Genomic DNA, 15,671 nt, shown 5'->3' on the forward strand with positions numbered 1-15,671 from the left:
AAAAAAAAAGGAAGTAGTTAGATTATTTAAGAAATTGTGTGATCAATACAATGTGGGGGGGAAAGGAATGGAAGACAACTGTAGACATCAGAGATAGTGTGAGAAGAGGGTGGGAAAGGACAGAGTGTCAGAAATAGGGGTAAAATAAAATACTAGAAACTAGAAATGGAAAATTTTTGATAATAACATGCATGATTAATCCACTAAGTAGTATATTCTGGATGGGAAATCACATTCTGTATGTTGTGATGATGCTTAGGAAATGAATGTAAATTAAGATTAAAAAAGAAAAGAAAAGAAAAGGTTCAGAAAAAAAAGGAACTAAAGCTGTTTTTCTTGAAATTAAAAAAAATGCATTAAAAATACCTATTCGATGCCTGCAGTAATATCTATAGCCCCAGGTAGGTGCTACTTTATAGGATGTTCATTCTACACACTGAGGCCTATGCCTAAAGTTGGACTTGTGTTCGTGGAAAATCTCTCCAAAACAAAAATTTACTAGAGAGAGAGAGACTGAGAGACAAAGATAGAGAAAATGAGAAAGCAAGCCACCAGATCTGGGACTCAAACCACAGTTGGCAATTTGAGAGTTCAGCACCTTTTTTTTTTGAGAGGTTTTTGCTATAGGGCGCGTGCGCTCGCCAGACAGACAGAGAGATAGAGAGATAGAAAGCGAAAAATCACCCCCCAGGGGGGATGGTCATGCCGCAATCCCTTCTTCTCCTCCATTCTCCTCTCGGGATCTTGGGCACGCACGCACACATACCCAGCGTGAGTTCTAAGCCACCGGGTCCAGGACGCGAACCACAGTCAACTACGTGGGAGTCCAGTGACATAGCCATTACACTAACTGCTGGTTCCCAAGAGTTCAGCACCTTAACCACCATGCCACCTGCTGGCCTCCTCTTTTCTTTTAAAACTACTGGAAAATATAATCCATGAAAATAAGAAAATAAATCAGGCACAGGCTGACTCAATACCCAAGACATAGGGAATCTAGTATAGGAATTCTAAAATTGGGTCAAATTTTCTGGAGGGCAGTAGGAATATCTGGAGAGGAACGGGACAGAGAAAGGTCTTCATCACATAGCCAAAACTAACTAAAATGGAAAATGCAGGCTAATTCACTGAAGGTGGATAAATTATTTGACAGGATAATTATTTAGAAATTTGAAATGCTGTGGGAAGATGTGAAAAGATATTACAATAGGTATAATGAAAAAAAATAAAAATTGAAGCAAATAAAATAAAAAGAAATACAGTTATTGGGACCAGCAGATGGTATAATGGTTACATCACTGGACTCCCACATAGGTGATTGCTATTACACTGTGTCCCAGAGCCAGTGTCTTAAAACTCATGCTGCACATGTGTGCATGCATGCCCAAAATCTCTAAAAAAAGAAAAAGAAATACAGTCACTACTTAACCTATAAACTTAATATGTACATATCTATAATAACAAACAATTACAATTGATTTAAATAAATATGATCTTTTTTTTTAGAGACATTTTGCTTGGGTGCATGCACTCACCAGAGAGACAGAGTCAGAAAGAGAGAAATCCCCAGGAGGGATAGCCACACCTCAATTCCTTCTCTATTCTCCTCTCAAGATTTTGGGCATGCACACACGTGCCCAACATGTGGTTTAAGTTGCCAGGTCTGGGACTTGAACCACTGTCGACTACATGGGAATCCAGCTATGTAACCATCATGCCGTCTGCTGGTCCCTAAATAAATATAATCTAAATATATGTGAAGGAAAGAATAGGGATGTGGTATAAAAAAACTAAATTTGGGGGACCAGTAGGTGGCAGAGTGGTTAACGTGCTGGACTCCCACACAGTTGACCATGGTTCAAGAACTGGACTCAGTCTGAAATCTTGAGAGGAGAGTGTAGGAAAAGGGATTGCAGAGTGGCCATCCCTGGAGATTGATTTCTCACTTTGCACCCGTCTCTCTAGCAAACACACATGCCCTATCAAAAACCTTAAAAAAAATACATCAATTTTGTGGCCTGAGAGAAGAAGTCAGCAGTTTATGTCTAAAATTGGAGAATCAGGAAGTGACAATAAAAACATTACTCAAAATATATGGAAGTAAATAACAGGAAAAAAATAACTAAAAAGTTGAATGGTTTTGGTGCACTCAGGCAGGGGGTTAGGGCAGGGAGAATGATTTGTGGAGAAAGGGTGGAGCAGAGTGCTGAGAACCATATGATAGAATAAGGATGTAACCAAGAGAAAAATGAGGTTGAATGTGGAAACACATTGCACAGCAACCAGTTGGGACAGTCTTGGGAGTATGAAATCCGTAACACTGAACTGAGATCAGCATGGGAAACTATGTAGATCATTCATCTCAAGACAGACCCAACAGGAAGGAATCTATGCAATGTCCCCACCAAGAACCATAGGATTGTTTGTTCCAGAGCCTGCCATATCTCATGTAGCATAGAGAAAACATTCACCTTACTCCCTGCTTAGGAGAGTTTAAATGGTCTGTAAAATAAAGTGTGTGGGCTCTCACTGCTTCAAGTTCTGAGTTCCCTCTTCTCATACTTTTGTGTCTGTCTCTTTATCCTCTGTCCCAATTGTTCACCTTGTTTACCAGACTGGTTCCAGCACAGAGGACTGCATGATTCTCACTTAAATATTTTTAGTGGAGCTGGCAGGTGGCGTGGTGGTTAAGGGTTCTGGATTCCCACATGGCTGACCATGGTTTGAGTCCTGGACCTGGTGGCCTGCTGTCTCTCTCTCTCTCTCTTGCTCGCTCTGTCCTGCTCTGGTCAAATTTAAATAAATAAATAAAGTTAAATTAAATAATTCTTAAAAAATATTTTTAGTTCTATTTGTTATATTGTAAAAATTATTTATTTATTATCTGTATTATTATTATTTTGGGAAGAGAGATTTTAGCTACAGGGCATGTGCGCTTCCAGAAAGACAGAGAGATAGAAAGTGAGAAATCATCCCCCTGGGGGGATGTCCACTCTGCCTGCTCTTCCATTCTTCTCCTGGGATCTTGGGCGCACCAGTGTGAGTTTGAAGCCACTGGGTCTGGGACTCAGCCAGGCCTTGTGGAAGTCCAGTGACTCAACCATTATGCCATTTGCTGGTCCCTTACTATTATTACTTTTGAATTGTAGCTATAGAGTACATGCACTCACCAGAGAGAGATGGAAAAAGAGAGGAAACAGAAAGTGAGAAAGCAAGCTGCCAGGTCCAGGACCTGAACTACCATGTGGGAGTCCAGTGCCCTAACCACCACATCACCTGCTGGCCCCTCTGTTTGATATTTTTAAACCACATGTGCAGACTACTTTGATAAGTAAAACAATAAAATGGTTGGATCCATCCCATTGGAAATGCGTAAGAGTACGATAGTCTCCTCTCTCCACGAACCACACAGGATGCTTTACCCTTGCTAAAGTGGAAGTGGATTTCTTCTCCTGGCCTCGGTTTCCTCAGGGATACTGGAGTCTCTGTCTCTGACAAGGGTAGATCGTAGAATTCGTACTCCACATACACCCGTTCGATGTTCTCATCGGACATCACTTCGGCCTCTGGGTAGAAGGCCAGGGAGACAATTTCAATACACATCTTCTCTGAATCCTGGTAAGGAAAATATTTATTTTCTAAAGGTTAGTGAGGCTCCAAATGTTTATACCCCACCAATTAACACATTACTTTCTAGGAATCGTCACGTGTAGTCCTTCTAATAAATCACTCTGGACAATCAATTTACAGGTAAAACTGGGGCTCAGAGACGACTTGGCTGAATTGCCACCACTGATCTCTGGGGAAATGTGGGAAGAACTCAACTGTCCTGTCTCCCAGCCCGGTGAGACACTTCTCCACACCAGCCTTTCTCAGCCCTCTTCATGCTCGTTAGGGGTGTTTTCATCATGGCACTGTTTTTACTATCGAAAGATCGAATACTACCACAATGTACACTAATAGCAAATGGTTGAATAAATTGCAATACATTTATTCTATAGAATAGTATATAGTCTTAAAAAGAAATACATAGATCTGTTACCTCAAATTTAAAAGTTGAATAAAAATAATTAATTTTTTTTTTTTTTTAGTTTGCCAAAAGGTGAGTGCACTCATCAGAGGGAGACAGAGAGAAAGCCCTCCCCCAGCTGTAGGCATGGGCGCACTATAATCCCTTTCCTCCTTTCTTTTCTCCTTTGAGGATTTCAGGCATTCACCCACACACACTGGTGTGTTTCTCAAGTAGCCAGGTCTGGGACTGAAACCACACTATCGGCTCTATGGGATTCGACCACCTTAACCACCAGGCCATGCGCTGGACTTCAGATCATTTTTATAAAATAGTTTATGTTAAAACAAAATTAGTGAGGGACCAGCCGATGGCCTAATGGCTACGTCGCTGGACTCCCATGTAGTCAACCGCAGTATTTGAGTGCAGACCCAGTGGCTTAAACTCCCACTGGATGCATGCCCAACATCCCAAGAGGAGAATGGAGGAAAAGGGATTGCAGTGTGGCCAACCCCCCTGGGGGGGGAGGAAACTTCACGCTTTCTATCTCTCTATCTCTCTCTTTCTGGCAAGTGCATGCACCCTATAGCAAAAACCTCCCTCCCCCCCAAATAAATAGGACCAGCAGATGGCAGAGCAGTTACATTGCTTGACCCCCACATGGCCAACCACGGTTGGAATCCCAGACCTGGTGGCTTGAAAATTACATCGAGCATGTGAGGTGTGCCCAAGATCCCAGGAGGAGAACAGAAGAGAAGGGGTTGTGGTGTGGTCATGTCACCAGCAGGTGATTCCTCACTTTCCCTCTCACTGTATCTGTTTCTCTCGCCTCACCCTAAGAAAAAACCTCTCAAAAAAATAAATAAATAAAATAAAATAAATTTAAAAATTAAAAAATTAGGCAGATCTGAATACAATGACATTCAGAGATGTCCAAGATAGACTGAAGGTGATTTAAAAAGGGGAAGACAGTATGGTATGATTCCATGTATATATCTACATACGCATCAATTTCTGAATTATATGAATAATGTATATATATTACACGAATGTGTACGTTCGCTAAAAGGATGCAAAAAAGACTGTTAACAGGGATACAGGAGTGGGTGGAGGTGGGGGGAGGGATTAAGCAAATTGGGTGAGAGAACTTTTCTTCCCTTTATGCACCTATCTACTTGTATTTTAACTTTTAAAAAAATTTTGTTAGAGGGTGCATGCACTCGCCAGAAACAGGGAGAAAAAGAGAAGGGAGCAGCTCATAGCGGGAGCGGAGAACGATGAGCTTGACAGATACGGTCTTGAACAAAGTGAAAGAGAAAATGGAGAATGCAAGGGCCAAAGAGAAGGGCAAGGAGGAGGAGCAGGGCAGGACCCACAATGGCAGAGAAGAGGGTGATCAATCGGGGAGACCAAGAGAAGAGAGACTGCTACCAATTACCCCCAGAGGGGCTGCGCTCCTTATGTTTTAGAAGATGTTTGTGTTACTTATTTTTGTTTGTTTGTTTTAATTTTTTTTATGACTAGTCCATTTTCTCTGTCTTTTTTTTATAAATTGGGTAACAAAGGAGGATAACCAGGACACATGGGATAGTCTTAGTTTGAGAGGGTCCTGGGAATCTTGGATCTGTCATGTTGATGTTTTTGTCTTTATTTGAGAGTGGTGTAGCCAGACTAGGATGGCATTGACCTTGACAGTGGTGACTCGCGTAGAGTCTTCTGGTTGGAATGAATGGACAGGTCTGAGGCGGGGACAAGCAGAGTGTTCGAACATGGTGGTGAATGGCCTTTTGGGTTGAATCAAGGGCCTGTAAAAGTTTGAGTAAAGTATAGTTACGGATTTTAGTTTTTACTATTTTTTTTTTATTTTAGGAGGAGAGGTTAAGGTCTTTTAAACATAATTTTATAAGGGGATTTTTTTTTCTTTTTAGTATAGAGTATATATGGCTATTTAGATTAGGCATAAAGTATTTTTTTAAACGAGTTTAGCAATTTTTGTGTTTTTTAGTTGGGTAATTTGGCATTTTTAATTTATGATGACTTGTCTAAGGGCCTTGGGGACTAATGGCCTGTCATCTAGTAATAGTAATCATTTTTTTGGGTTTTCTTGTAGTCTATTGTTTATGGGCCAATTTTTTTTTTTTTTTTTTTTTTTTTTTGAGTATAGGAGGGTGAGGATGGGAGGACAGAGTCCGGCGTGGCTACAAGAACTTTTAGTTATTGGTATATATGTCTTTTTTTTAGTTAGGTCTTATAATTTTTTTGTGTGACATAGTTAACTTTTTTATTATTTTTTATGACTGTACTTTTAGAAATAACTTTAACCTCTGATTTAGACAGAAATTCATCTTAGTCACTTTAATCGTTATTTGAGGTTTGTCTAGTGAGATTGTCACATGTCTAAGGGGAGTCATTGGGGTCTTGGGCCTCACCAATTTTTAGTCTCAAAGGCCAGTATGAACTTTATTTATTTATTTATTTATTTATCCATTCTCCTCTCGGGATCTTAGGCATGCACGCACATACACCCGGCATGAGTTTTAAGCCACCAGGTCTGGAACGCAAACCACGGTCAACTACATGGGAGTCCAGCCACATAGCCATTACGCTAACTGCTGGTCCCTCCTAAACTTTAGAAGTTCTAAGCTCCTTTCAGAGCTCAGCATGTTTTCTCTAGTGACTAACTCTACACTTGGGGACAAGGCCCCAGTGGGGAACTTGAGGATGTCAGTCATGGGCATTGATTAGTGTCCGGGCTGTTTACAGAGTTTTGTTTTGTTTTGTTTTTTGAGGCAGAGGCTCTGATCTGGGCAGTGTTCAGATCCTGTCCTTGAAGAAATCCCCAGCCTTCAGAATTATTATGAGTGACTACTGGGTAATGTTTAAGTGAGCGTTAGATTAAACATTAAGGTGTCTTGTCAATTTGTTATAATTTTTTTTAGTTATTTGATAACTTTTTTAAAAAGAATATTTGTTTTGAATTGTGAGAGGTTTTTTTTTTTTTTTTTTGGAGAGGTTTTTCACTATAGGGCACGTGCGCTCACCAGACAGAGAGAGACATAGAGACAGAAAGCGAGAAATCAACCCCCAGGGGGGATGGTCACACTGCAATCCCTTCTCCTCCATTTTCCTCTCGGGATCTTGGGCACGCACGCACACACGCCTGGCGTGAGTTTTAAGCCACCGGGTCCAGGACGCGAACCGCGGTTGACTACGTGGGAGTCCAGCGACATAGCCATTACACTAACTGCTGGTTCCAATTCTGAGAGTTTTTACACTGAGAAGTGAAACAAAATTTTAATAGATTTTGTAAGGAGTGACTGAGTACTGTCAAGAGTTTATAGGTTTTATAAGGCATCTGTCTTACTGACTACATAAAAACCTAAGTTGGATAATGTAGTCTTAATCTAATTTTTTTTTTAAATTTAGACCTTTTGATCATTTAATTAAGGATAGAATCTAGTGGGGAAGAAGTCTAACTAGAGGGAAAAAGGAGTACAAGAAGGCAGGAAGGGATGAAGCAGGAGGCATTCTAGTCTTGCCTCACCCCATTTTTTGAGACTTTTATTCTATTTAGTTTTTGGACAGGAGTTTTTAGTTTTTGTCTCTGATATATAGGCCAAATTTTTACTAGCTGTCTATGTTTATTTTTTTAAATCTCACCTTGGGAACTTTGATATTTTTTGGAGGCGTTATTAAGCTTGTAAAAATAGAATTACATATATTTACATATGTTGGTAGTTTATAAACATGTATAAACAAACAACAATAGTAACAAAATTTGTTTTAAGCACTTTTTTCATGTAAAACTGAGCAATCTAACAGACCCTTTTAACTTTATAAAATTTAAAAACTAACAATAGGAATAGCTAAAGTATGTTAACTTAATAACAAGAATTATAAGAAGGACTCAGAGAGAAGCAGGCAGTAATGTTCTCACAAGTCTATGTTTAACATTGGATTTATATTTTTTATATTTTATTTTTTAAATTTAGGTGTATTGTATTGGCTATTTAACATGTAATTTTGTCAAACATTTTTTATTTTTATTTTTTGGTCAATTTTGGCTTAAAAGTTTAGAAAACAATTAGTTTAAACAGAAAATGAAATTTTTATCCAGTTAAATGATTAAATTCTTAGAAACCACTATTCGTAAGAGTACTTTTTTTTTTTTTTTGAGTTTTTTATTTTTTGCTATAGGGTGTGTGCGCTTGCCAGAAAGACAGAGAGAGAGAGAGACAGAGAGACCAAAAGTGAGAAATCACCCCCTGGGGGGATGGCCACGCTGCAATCCCTTCTCCTCGATTCTCCTTTCAGGATCTTGGGCATGCACGCACAAGCACCCGGCGTGAGTTTAAGCCACCGGGTCCGGGACTCGAACCACGGTCGACTACATGGGAGTCCAGCGATATAGCTATCATGCCAACTACTGGTCCCAAGCAGTCTTTTCTATAGGGTGCAGTTACCAAAGGTTTCTATGCAAGCAATTACAGAAGCTGAATCAAGTGGTTAATTATTTCTGAGGACACTCTCTAGACCTTTGTTTAATGGTCTCTATGGCTCCAGACAGCGGTCTGGTGATTAATAGTTATATTGTTAAAGAATAACTAAACAAAAGGGTTTCGGGCTAGTTAACAAAAACAGTACAAAATGTCGCCCTAGATACAGTTTTCTGTATGACTAACACAAGCTCTTTTCTCATGAAAAAATAAAAATAAAAAAAGAAGCCAGTTTGCAGAAACAGCCAGCCATGTAAGAGTAAAAAAAAAACAAAATAGACAAACAGTTGCTCATGTACAAAATCTAGTATGAGGCCTTCCACAGGGCAAGGGATTAAGCAAATTGGGTGAGAAAACTTTTTTTTCCTTTATGCACTTATCTACTTGTATTTTAACTTTTTAAAGAAATTGTTACAGTGTGCATATACTTGCCAGAAAGAAACAGAGGGAGAAAAAGAGGTGGAAGTGAGAAAGCACTCTCCCACACCCAGGGAGGACGGCCACATCACAATCCCTTCTCCTCCATTGTCCTTTCTAGACACACATTCTTTTTCTTTTTTAAAAATTTTTATTTATTCATTCATTTTATTTTAATTTGATCAGAGAGAGACAGAGAGAGAGAGAGAGAAAGTGAGAAAGCAAGCTGCCAGGCCCAGGACTTGAACCATGGTCAGCCATATGGGTGTGTCCAGCACCTTAACCACCTCGCCACCTGCTGGCCCCTCACACATTCTTTTTCAACTCGCTGAGTCTGGGACTCAAAGCACACGATTAGTTACGTGATCTCCTTAACCACCATGCCATTGGCTGACTCTGTATTGGAATGTTTAAAAAGATATTCACATTACTTTTAACATTGAAATTATTTTTATAAGTGTATACACATGTTTAAATATATTTTAGGTTGTCAAAGTCATGACATACTTTTCTATGTATTTCATCTTTTTTAAAGCGGTTATTGCCTTAGGGCGTGTGTGTCACCAGAGAGAGAGAAACAGAGAGACAGAGAGACAGAGATAGAGACAGCAAGAGGAAAAGTGAGAAATCACCTCCCAGGGGATGGCCACGCCACAATCTCTTCTCCTCCGTTCTCCTCCTGGTTTCTTGGGCACGCACACACGCATAACCGGCATGAGTTTCAAGCCATCGAGTCTGGGACTTGAACTGAGGTCGACCATGTGGGAGTCCACACATAGCTGTACCATCTGCTAGCCCTTCTGTGTTTTTCTATGCAACAATGTGTCATGTCTTTCCTGATGACCCAGTATATATTTATATTAAATGCTTATTTTGGTAAAGATGTGTCACTAAGGGTTATGATGGGAGCCACCGTTCTAGGAATAGAACAGGCAGTCATAGGAATAAGGGCACGAGCAACGGTCCCAGGGGGTGCAGGTGGAGTGAAGGAAGGAGTCACATTGAAACAGCCGGGGAGGATTAAGTTCTCGAAATAAGACTTACACAATGAAATGCCCCTCTCCGGTCTTACATGGGCCGGCACTTATCCGACCTCCTTGCTTTCATGCAGGGCATCGCCGTTTCCTTTTTCCTGTCCTCTGCGGCCTTGCTCCTTTCTGTCCTCCCTCTCTGCCTCTCCCTCTTACTCTCCCTTCCTACTGAGGAGACTAAGAGGGAGGTACCCCGGGATTCCATTCTGGGCCTCCTCCTCTCTCTCCTTGTGCTTTCTCCAGCAGTCCTGCCTATTGCCAGGCATTTAACTAACGCGAGGCTGATAGAGCCCACCCCTTTCTCTGCCTCAGGAACATCCCCAGACTTAGAGATCCACGTGCCCACCAGGCATCCCCACCTGGTTGTCTCACAGTTATTTCAGGTCCCAGAAAATAGATCATGGGATTTATCATCTCCTTTCCAACCTGACACCAAGATAACCTGGTCCAACTTCTTACTGACATCACCATTCCCCAGGCCAACAAGCTGGAAGAATGAGTGTTAGTATCAACATCTCCACCACTTACCTGGGACGCACTCTGCAAAGGCCTATAATGACGAAGTCCTGTCAAATCGTTTATTGAACAAATCTTTACTGAGCACCTACCAACAAGCAACCAGGCACTGTTCTAATCACTGGAGACAGAGCAATAAACAAACAAGATCTGTGTCCTGATAGAACTTACAGTCTAGGGGCTGGCAGGTGGTGTGGTGGTTAAGGGCACTGGATCTCTACATGGCTGACTGCAGTTCGAGTCCCAGACCTGGTGGCTTGCTTTCTCACTTTCCCTTTCTCTCTCTCTCTGGTCTGGTCAAATTAAAAAATAATAATGGTTGATAACAGATGGAATTATATATATATATATATTTTTTTTTTTTTTTTTTTAATAATTTCAGCCTTAAAGGAGGGTCGACCATGTGGGAGTCCACACATAGCTGTACCATCTGCTAGCCCTTCTGTGTTTTTCTATGCAACAATGTGTCATGTCTTTCCTGATGACCCAGTATATATTTATATTAAATGCTTATTTTGGTAAAGATGTGTCACTAAGGGTTATGATGGGAGCCACCGTTCTAGGAATAGAACAGGCAGTCATAGGAATAAGGGCACGAGCAACGGTCCCAGGGGGTGCAGGTGGAGTGAAGGAAGGAGTCACATTGAAACAGCCGGGGAGGATTAAGTTCTCGAAATAAGACTTACACAATGAAATGCCCCTCTCCGGTCTTACATGGGCCGGCACTTATCCGACCTCCTTGCTTTCATGCAGGGCATCGCCGTTTCCTTTTTCCTGTCCTCTGCGGCCTTGCTCCTTTCTGTCCTCCCTCTCTGCCTCTCCCTCTTACTCTCCCTTCCTACTGAGGAGACTAAGAGGGAGGTACCCCGGGATTCCATTCTGGGCCTCCTCCTCTCTCTCCTTGTGCTTTCTCCAGCAGTCCTGCCTATTGCCAGGCATTTAACTAACGCGAGGCTGATAGAGCCCACCCCTTTCTCTGCCTCAGGAACATCCCCAGACTTAGAGATCCACGTGCCCACCAGGCATCCCCACCTGGTTGTCTCACAGTTATTTCAGGTCCCAGAAAATAGATCATGGGATTTATCATCTCCTTTCCAACCTGACACCAAGATAACCTGGTCCAACTTCTTACTGACATCACCATTCCCCAGGCCAACAAGCTGGAAGAATGAGTGTTAGTATCAACATCTCCACCACTTACCTGGGACGCACTCTGCAAAGGCCTATAATGACGAAGTCCTGTCAAATCGTTTATTGAACAAATCTTTACTGAGCACCTACCAACAAGCAACCAGGCACTGTTCTAATCACTGGAGACAGAGCAATAAACAAACAAGATCTGTGTCCTGATAGAACTTACAGTCTAGGGGCTGGCAGGTGGTGTGGTGGTTAAGGGCACTGGATCTCTACATGGCTGACTGCAGTGGTCTGGGCAAAAAAAAATAATGGTTGATAACAGATGGAAATATATATATATATATATATATTTTTTTTTTTTTTTTTTAATTACTTACAGTCTAGTAGCAGGAAGGGGCATAAACAATACACATTACAGAAGAGGTGGTGTGTTATGGAGAAAAATTAAACAGGGTAAAAAAGTTAAATAAGGCTACTGGGATGGAGATGGGAGCATTATTTGAGTAAATAACATTTATGCAAAGATCTTCAGAAAGGAAGGGAGGGAGGGCTGACCTGCAGCACAGTGGTTAAGGGAGCAAGATCCCCCATGGCCGGCTGTGGCTTGAAAAACACTCCACGGGGTAGCTGGGGGCACCATGCTGTATTCCTCTCTCTGTCTCTCTCTCTCTCTCTCTCTGGTAAGTGCACACACCCTCTTCCATTGTGGGGGAGAATAAAAGGAAGGGTGGGAGGACAAGGGCAAGGAGCACCTCCTGCAGAGGGAACAGAATGTGCAAGGTCAGAGTGGAAGCAGCGTGCAGTGTTAGAGCAACAGCAGAGTGAGCCGCCAAGACGGACAGCGGTAGGACATGAAGCCCTAGAGCAGATTCAGGCCAACTGTAGGACCACACAGCTGGGAAGCAGCTGGAGGGTTTTGAGCAGAGTGACAAGATCTGATGTAATATCTTAAAATGACCATTCAGACTGTAGAGAGGAGGCCAGTTAGGGGACTATTGCAAAAACCCAGATTGGGGGGTGAAGGTGACTTGAACCTGGAGGTGGTGAGAAGTGACTATACCATGAAGGTAGAACCAATAAAAAAGAGAGTCTATTTCATACGCATCAAACTCTCCAGCCTATCGGTCCCACGGCTGTCATTTTAGTTCATCTCTTTTTTTTTTTTTGGAGAGGTTTTTGCTATAGGGCGTGTGTGCTCGCCAGACAGACAGAGGGGATGGTCACGCCGCAATCCCTTCTCCTCCATTCTCCTCTCAGGATCTTGGGCACGCACGCACACACGCCCGGCATGAGTTTTAAGCCAGCGGGACGCGAACCACACTCGACTATGTGGGAGTCCAGCGACATAGCCATTATGCTAACTGCTGGTTCCCAGTTCATCTCTTGACTGCACTACACGTGCGCTTGTCAGAAAGACAGAGAGACAGAGAGACAGAAAGAGAGAAATTGCCTCCCCGGGGGATGGCCATGCCACAGTCCCTTCTCTATTCTCCTCTCAGGATCTTGGGTGTGCATGCACACACGCCCGCGTGAATTTAAGCCACAGGGTCCAGACTCGAACCGCGGTCAATGACATGGGAGTCCAACGACATAGCCATTACTCCAACTGCTGGTCCCGGAACCCTTAGTTTAACGAGCTTCATTTAATGAGTCACCACTGATTGTAAGGACTCTTCATGGTACGGCCCTCCCGGATCACCCCGTGTCATCCATTCTCCCCTCCCCTTGTTCTCTCTCTATCCAGGGCTGACTCCTGAGCAAGGACAGGTAGGCAAGGGATCCAAACAGGGGAGAGAGGTGCTGACACATGCCACCCTTTACACCACGTCAAGAAAATGATTCTTTCTGCTGACTATACCAACGGACTTCCATTCACACATAATGCAAATGTAACTACCTAACTTGGATTTCTCGTCAGTTTCATTAAATGGGGATTTGATAAGAACTGGAGATAAACTTCACAAATGTGGCCACTAAGCCCAGTTTTGTCTCATATGGAATGATCCCTCCAGCGTACTCACTGCCTTAATGTGTCTCTGAGAGAGAGGTGGCACTATGATGTCATCACTGTCTGTAGACGGTGCTTCACTGACTTCCGAAGTTTGTTCACAGGATTCTTTACCTGCTAGAAAAAAAGTTGGAGTTACAGAACTGTTTAAAAATATTCTTCATCTAGCCCCCCCGCAAAAAAGACCCAGCACCCACATGTCCAATCCACTGTCCAGCCATTGGTCTGGGTGTCTAGATTTTGGCTTAACTTACTAAGAATCAAACCTTTCTCAACGATTCCTTTGTTTGAAACCATGCTAAACACACAAAGTTCACTTCTGGAAAAAAAGAGAGAGAGAGAGCAAAACAAGGAAGAGCAGAAAGAAAGAAGGAAGGGAGTGAGTCTGCTTGTAGGGACTGGGGAAGATGATTAAGCTGAAGAAAAGTCACGCAATCAGGTGTGGCAGATTGCATTTTTTTTCAAAGATGGTGTCAATAGCTCTCACCCCAAGCTCTTTTTTACAAGGTGACCTCATTGTTCTTTTTACTGAGTCAGTGAGGTTTACGTCCCTTCCCCTTCAAATGAAGTGGGTCTCTGTGACTTGTGTCTACCACAAAATATGGTAGGAGGACAGTGCTGTGTAGCTTGTAGGGTGGAAGACAAAAAAGGTCACGCACTTGCACCTTCTCTCTAAGGACTCTCACTTTTGGAACCCAGACACCAAGCTGCCAGGAAGGTCAAGCAACCTGGAGAGGGCTCATGGTGAGGGGAAGTGAGACCTCAGGCCCATAGCCACTAATGAGCTCCCAACTGAGAGCCAGGACCAACTTGCCAGCCATTAGAGTGAGCCATCTTGCAAGTTGACCCCATCAAACCCCCCCTCAACTGAGCTACCCCATCCAGTGCCCACATGGAGAAGAAAGGAGCCTTCTCCATGAGACCTACCTAAATTTCAAATTAGTGGGCAAAAAAAAATAGTTATTGTTTTAAGCCACTAGGTTTTGGGAAGATTGTTACACAGTGATAATTGGAAGGCAGGCTGTGCCTCCCTCATACTAATTCCCTCTAGTCCACTGAAGTCTAAAGGTCTGAAATGACACAGGTCCAGCAAAGCAAAATCTGCTAATGGGCACGGGCTTTGTCGACAGATATTGACAGCTCAGCTTTTATCTTCATGAAGCTAGTAAATATTGTTGTGTAGTTTGTGTCCAGTGATTCCAATATCCACAATCCTGGAGACACCACGGCAGCTTGTTCAGGTGCTCCAAAACACAGTACAGCCTCTCAGGGCAGAAGAGACTCAGGATGGTGCTGCTTTTGAGGTCCTAGACCAGAGAGTGGGAAATTCTATCCTGGACGAATACCAGATTCAGACTGCACCCCCTCTTCCCCAACTCAAAAGTCCTCTGCGAAGATAGTCCTACCTCTCCTCTGCTCCCGCCCCACCCCTACACTAGCAATGTCTCGAGCTGAAGCAGTTCCATCTGACCTCCCGGGTCTATGTAATGCTGCTCTCTGGCTCTTTAGTGTTTTAAGGAAACATTTAGATTTTTAAAAATATTTTAGCTGTAGCTTTAAAAACAAATGTAACTTTATTTATTTGCTTATTTATTTATTTATTTATTTATTTTAATTTAATCAGAGAGGGACAGAGTAAGAGAGAGAGAAAAAACGTGAGAAAGCAAGCTGCCAGGACTGGAATTTGAACCATGGTCTGACATGTAGAAGTCCAGCACCTTAACCACCATGACAACTGTCAGCCCCTAGCTGTAGCTTTTTAGTTCTCATCGATGGGAGAGTTGATCTGAATTCTCTAGTTAGCTTACTATAACCTAAAAATCATGTCTATTTTTCATTACAGAACAAATGATGTCTTACATTAAATATAAAAGAAATGTGAATTAACCTCACAAATCAGCCAATCATACTTCTTTTTTTTATTTATTTTTTTTTTTTTTATTTTTTTTTTATAACTGTAATTCACTAGACTGTGGAACCAATTAAGATTTTATAAATCCTGGAACCAGTAGTTAGTGTAAAACCTCTCCAAAAAAAAAAAAAAGTTTAGCACTGGA

At 42.1% G+C, this 15,671-nt stretch overlaps 1 protein-coding gene across 1 annotated transcript in view; it reads right to left on the minus strand.

Annotated features, from left to right (window-relative positions):
• The window catches only part of RPGRIP1 (RPGR interacting protein 1), a 79,805-nt gene that overhangs the window by 13,742 nt on the left and 50,392 nt on the right, over positions 1 to 15,671 (minus strand). The window contains exons 20-21 of the mRNA XM_006161422.2: positions 13,628 to 13,728; positions 3,423 to 3,615 (exon numbers count right to left, since the gene is read on the minus strand). Coding sequence (XP_006161484.1) covers positions 3,423 to 3,615; positions 13,628 to 13,728 — 294 coding nt within the window. The remainder of the gene's footprint in view (positions 1 to 3,422; positions 3,616 to 13,627; positions 13,729 to 15,671) is intronic.

Source organism: Tupaia chinensis, unplaced genomic scaffold (assembly GCF_000334495.1).
Source record: "Tupaia chinensis unplaced genomic scaffold, TupChi_1.0 Scaffold138584_1, whole genome shotgun sequence".
Lineage (NCBI taxonomy): Eukaryota > Metazoa > Chordata > Mammalia > Scandentia > Tupaiidae > Tupaia > Tupaia belangeri.